Consider the following 6,000-nt stretch of genomic DNA (forward strand, 5'->3'; position numbering starts at 1 on the left):
GATACCTGGTTTTCTCCGCTAGCCTCTGCAGGTATCCTGGAGAGTCGGGTTGTATTGGGGCCGGGGTCTGGGCCAACAGTGGGCCACATGCTGCAGAGGAGGATGTTTGTCAGTCAGGAATAGCAAAGACGCAACAAGCTCGGAAAGGACAGAACTGAGACTGAGGATGTAGAATAATTACTTTTAAAGCCATACCTTGCAATAGTAAGACGAGTCCGAAAACCAGCTCTTTCATATGCATCTGCCATGAGAAACACAACGATCACCAGTTTATTTGTCATATAGTTTCATCATGGTAAAATAGCACATTATGTTCGAGAATTTTTTTTTTCAACTAAGTCCCTTTTCAATAATAAAATCATCACAATATCAAATGAAACCCCTGATTTCAAAGCACGATTTGTTCATTGACAATCACCACAAATGCAAAGGATCAAAGGATCATTTTTACCTTTTCCTCCAGCTCTTGTCAACAGAAGCTGAATCAAACAAGTGTTATTGAGCCATTTTATTTGTATTTGGTGACCGCAACAGAGTGAACATTGGTCCGGATCGGATGACTATGCATCATGTGGTTTTTCTGAGAGGCAGCAAAACAACATGTCTTTGACTAAACGGTTACAAACAACACAAAGTGGGGTTCTTCTGTCTCCCTTATTGTCTCTTAGACTGTTGTGACATTCTAACAAATACTAAGAAAACATTCTACACAAGGTTTGGGGATTAGTTTTTCATTTCCTTGTTAAATGTTATCTGAATCACAATTTGAATGGTTGACCTGCAGATCTTGAACCCTCGATATCTTTTCAAGATCAACATTAGCTGAGTTCACTGTCCGAGTGCCCTTCGGATCAGGTATCTCAAACCATTTGGCGGTGGCTGATATGTATCCAGGCCAGTCAAAGTCTCTTTTCTGGACGTAGAACTATGAGTTTTAACTATGAGAAGAGTGCCGGACAAGGGGGGGGGGGGGGGGGGGGGGGTTCAAACATTTTCGGCCAAGCGAACATTTCTCTGGGCAGAGTCCACCACAAAATCAATGTATTAATGTTCTTAGGCTTCAGTCTTGCTGCATGTTCTGAATGGGAATAATGCAACACTTGTGTTGAGATTAGAGTTTATAATGACTCACTAACCCGATCTCACAGCTGTCTAAACAGATGGGATCGAGATATTTCCTTGTTTTTCAACAGTGTGTTTGGTTTTACACATCTGCACCGTCCTATAGTAGTGTGTTTAAAATGTGTGTGTGTGTGTGTGTGTGTGTGTGTGTCCCTGACATGACTGCAGCCTGCCAGTATGCATCAGAAAAGTTCTATTTTTTATAAAACATGTACATTTAATAAATACAAATACAAAATATGAATACAGAATACAGACAATTGTGTTAAGGGTCAAAATATTGTGTATAAAGTACGTGTGCATATACTGTATACATTTGAACATGATAGTACCCCTTCTTTGCTGTCAGGGAGGTTGTAAACGAGACAATACTTAACATATTTGATTTTAGTGTCAAGTTGCTTTTAGTTTAGCATCAGGAAGTCGATTTTCCACCAAATCCAACAATTGAAGCACAAGCTTCTTTTAACATGTACAATGCACTCTCTAATTAGTTAAATAGCTCGAAAAGATGTACTAAATGACAAACTAATTGAAGTGAAAGTGATTTAAATCAAATTTCAGCCCACACAACTGATGCAATACATTCATAATCTGTGACCTCTGCACACAAGCTGCCTCTGCCTCTGCCAATCTGTTCTCTTAACAGCAACAGATTTCAATGAACTGGGACAACTGGTGGATTATTAACCCAGCATAAACACTGACTTTAGCCCAGGAGTTGTGAAATGCCAGAAAAGCAGCCATGTTGGAACTTGCCCTTTGGTACCAACTATTAACACAAATAAACTATTATCCACCAGATGCTGCAGGCTGTTGTTTTGTTACGTGATCAGCTTTAGTGCTGATTAATATGATAGCGACCCTAGTGTAATATGGTACTAATATGGTAAATCCATTAAATTGTGATCAGTCAGTGGTTGGTTGTTTAATGAACTCATCAAGGTAAGCTTCATTTTTTGATGTTCGGGAATGATTGTGTTTTTAGTTTTAAATCTTTTTTATGAATGTGTCCCAAGATCCATCCATTTACTATCCACTTCTATTGCGCTGGGCTGTAGGGCAGAAGGCTTAGGAGGGTATTCCAGACGTCCCCTCTCCCCAGCAACGCTTTCCAGCTCTTTCCAGGGCCCCCTAGGTGTTCCCAGGCCAGACGAGATGTTTAATCTCTCCAGTGGGTTCTAGATCTACCCTGGGGACTGTTAACATTTGGACATGCCCAAAAATCCTCTAAAGGGAGGTATCCAGGAGGCTTCCAGATTGGATGCTGGAACCCCCTCAGCTGGCCCCTTTCCATGTGAAGGAACAGCTACTCTACTCTGAGCTCCCTCCGGATGTCTGAGCTCCTCACCCTATCTCTAAGACTGAGCCCAGCACTCCTACGTAAGAAGCTCATTTTGGCCGTTTGTATCCTCAATCTCGTTCATTCGGTTGCTAACCAAAGGTGATGACCGCAGGTGAGGGTTCGAAAATTGATGAACTTATAAATTGACAGCTTTGCCCTACAGCGTAGCTCCCTCTTCGCCACAGAATTCAGGTAGAAGGCCGGCATCACTGCTGTCGCTGCACCAAACCAACTGTCCATCTCACACTACACACAGGACCCCAAGATGCTTGAACTCCTCCCTCCCTTGGGGCAGTGAACCACTCCGAAACTGGAGGATTAAATCCGCCATTGTCCGGCAGAGAACCATGGCCTCATCCCAACCGCTTCACACTTGGCTGCAAACGGCCCCTGTGCGTGCTGAAGATCGCTTTCTGAAGGAGCCGACAGAACCACATCATCTGCAAAGAGACACTCTACTCCACTCTACTCCAGTCCCTCTTTATAAAAATGGTCACCACCACCCGGTCTGCACTCCGCAGGCAATGTCCCCGACTTCCAGGGTACTCTGAAGGGGGGTGTCACCCACCCAGCCCAACAATGTCCAGAGACATCATTATTTCAGGGTGAATCTCTTCTACGCCTGATTTTTTTTTTTTGTGTTTGTGTGTGTGTGTTTGTATGTGCGTGCCTGAGCCTTTTCACATAAGAAAGTACATGAATGAGAGGGGAAATTATATAAATTACAAAATAATAACGTCCGTAACGTGCCGCAAGGAGCTTTTTGACCACCTCAGCAAACTCGGTGAGGGATATGAGTCTCTGTCTAGTTCACAAAGGACATGTTAGGGTTCAGGAATCCCTCAGAGTGCTCTTTATATTGCTCCACGATATCCTCAATCAGGGTCCGCAGTTCTCCTCCCCTGCTGAACACAGACTGAGCCAAGCGTTCTCGCTTTCTGAGTATTCCAACGGTTTGCGAGAACTTCCTTGAGGCCATCCGAAAGTCTATAGTCTCCCCAAACTCGCCCCACGCTTTGGTTTTTGCTATAGCAACTACGGCAGCTGCAGCCGTTCTGGCCAACCGGTACCGGTTTGCTGTTTTCAGAGACCCCTAGTTCAACCAATATGTCCCGAGATGTTTCAATGAAATACAGCCTCAACAGAAATTGCAAAGGCAAGGCCTCCGCATTTGTTTTGCATTTCTTCACATTTCTTCTCCGCATAGGTTAGTTTTTCAAAAAGACCGTTATATCTTCCAGGTGTGCTTTTAAGTACTTTTTTCAAGAGGAAAAAATCTCTTTAAAATGACTTGATCATGAATAGATTTTTACGACAATGAAATACAGATGCACCTCGGTTTAATATCACACTGATTGTGCAGACTTGATTAAATGACTGACTGCAAGTCTGGAAACTGTTTATGTCTGAGTAGCAAAGGTCCTTTTTTAGAATATTTAACCTCTGACAGTTTTCATGCTGGCCTTATATTTAGTTCCCCAATTACCAAGTAAAATCAGGTTTTGCTTGTTATGTATGTTGTAAATATGGATTTATAGATTAAGGTAAATGGGTGTTCAATGTAAACAATGCAAAGAATGGAACCGCTGCAGTGTTCTTCCCTGTAAGTGTACATTTTCTAAGGAAGTTTAAGAAAATGTATCATCTTATAAGAAAACTGACCTTTCTTGTAAAAGAATTCAGTGAGATAATTTGAAAATGATCTCAACCCATCAATTAGTGTATTTATCACTTATTGTGAAATGTAACAGTGTTTTAGAACTGTGTGAGTGAAAAACTGTTTGGAGGGAAATGAATAGCAGTCATTTATGTAACAGAAGCCATACTTACACCACAACTGTTTTTTTTATTTGTTCAGTACATTCAGATGTTCTAATCTTCCCTCCATTAACAAATACTGATGCAAACACAGGATGTATATTTTAAAAAAAATAATTGAATAGCACTTTTTCCACTTTGTTTCTTCAAAAAGATTATCTTCAAATGACATATAAAACATCTCTTTACAGAGAGGTAACGTAAATATTTCATCTGGTCAGCATAGCAATGTGTCCTTTGAAGGGGTAGAGGGCGGGTTGTAGGCCGGAGACGTAGACGTGTCTACTGGTTCATTTACGCCAATTTGGCCTTCAAACTATCAATCTGCCTCTGGAACCAGTCCCTGAGGAGAAGAAGTAACAAATACAACACGTGTTACACAGATTCAAAGGTGTGCATGCTCATTGATATGAGCAGGCAATAAGTGTGCCTACTTATTTTCCGTGTGCGCGTTTACCGTGAGTCCGTTGCGAATTTGCTGCTTTGAATCTCTTCAAAGGTCGTCTTGGCCTTCTCAGCCAGGTTCTTGCCCACCTCAGCCACCTGCTCGCCAAAGTTACTGAACCTCTGCTCGATGGTATGCTCCTCCACCTGATCCTGAGCCTCTGTAGGTGAGAGCGATGGACAGAGACGGACAAAGTTACACAACGTGGAAGAAGAACAACAAAAAAGGGAGCAGCGAAGATATAGTATTTTATTTTTTATTAACATGATACATACCTGTGTATGCGACAAAAGCCAGCATCAGCACGGCAACTGCAAGGTACAGTTTCATCTTTGCTGTGAATTTCTGAGGAGGAAGGAAAAAGACAGGTTGCGGTTTATTTGTGTCGCGCATAAACACGTTTACATGGCACAAGCATCAAAAGAGAGAAGCAATGTTAAGTCTATAAGTAGCGCCCCGTACGTCAGCACCACAGCGACCGGACAGTTCCCTTTACGTTCAGTCCCTTCTTTACAATTTAATGATTAACAACTAAAAGCTTAATATCCAGCAATCTTTGTGGTTGAATTAAGTGTTGCCATGACGACGAAATAAGTCTCCCCAGGTTAAAGCAAAACGTTTGGATAAATAGGCTACGTAGAGTATCTACGTGTCAGCGTCAGTGTCCTGCGGTTAAGAAAATGAAAACGATATTTTTTTCAGTTCCAAGAGTGATGCAAATGAAATGTCAAACATACCTGGTGTCCGTTTCAGAGGAGGAGGAAAAAGATTGTGTTTGAGCGTCTAAATGTGTTCCTCTTTATAAACCCACTCTGTTCTAGGAGGGTGACGTAACACCAGACTTCAGTCAACATGTCCACGTGGAGACCTTGTGGTATCACTGCCCTCTTGATTTGGCCAGCACCGATGTAATTGCATTGAAAGATGTTGATTATGACAAGAGCCACTGAGCAAATATGTTACATGCCTAATTACATAATTTTGTAAGATGTTGGTAGCGCACCGATGAGGTGAATCTCGATAAAGGTCATGATCCACCACAGTGTGCAGTATCTAATCATCGTTTACAAAGAAGAGGGCGTGACTAAAGAGATCCGATGTCTCAATTTACGATCAGACATGTGTCCCTGTTGCACATTTAATGTAAAATAAAATCACGATGTGCTCAGTGTGTATCCCTCAGCATCAATGGTGTCAATAGATAAGGTGTGATGTGATGCAGGAGGAGCATAGTTCAGCACTGATAGCATTATAACCACTAACATGACAT

At 42.0% G+C, this 6,000-nt stretch overlaps 1 protein-coding gene across 1 annotated transcript; it reads right to left on the reverse strand.

The window, feature by feature from the left end:
- Positions 1 to 4,322: 4,322 nt before the first annotated feature.
- Positions 4,323 to 5,496, reverse strand: apoc1 (apolipoprotein C-I). Its single transcript, XM_079274589.1, has 4 exons — positions 5,468 to 5,496; positions 5,006 to 5,075; positions 4,743 to 4,890; positions 4,323 to 4,628 (listed from the first exon to the last, which is right to left on the reverse strand). Exons 2-4 carry the CDS (start codon positions 5,058 to 5,060, stop codon positions 4,580 to 4,582), a joined length of 252 nt encoding a protein of 83 aa, XP_079130715.1. The 5' UTR covers positions 5,061 to 5,075; positions 5,468 to 5,496; the 3' UTR covers positions 4,323 to 4,579.
- Positions 5,497 to 6,000: the final 504 nt, after the last annotated feature.

This window comes from Melanostigma gelatinosum (assembly GCF_949748355.1).
Source record: "Melanostigma gelatinosum genome assembly, chromosome: 9".
NCBI lineage: Eukaryota > Metazoa > Chordata > Actinopteri > Perciformes > Zoarcidae > Melanostigma > Melanostigma gelatinosum.

Excerpts from the sequence above, each read along its gene's own strand:
- apoc1 (XM_079274589.1), bottom strand. The coding sequence starts at position 5,060 with ATGAAACTGTACCTTGCAGTTGCCGTGCTGATGCTGGCTTTTGTCGCA. Across the intron at positions 4,891-5,005 it reads GGCTTTTGTCGCATACACAG|AGGCTCAGGATCAGGTGGAG; the intron begins GTATGTATCATG and ends TCTCACCTACAG. Across the intron at positions 4,629-4,742 it reads AAATTCGCAACGGACTCACG|GGACTGGTTCCAGAGGCAGA; the intron begins GTAAACGCGCAC and ends TCTTCTCCTCAG.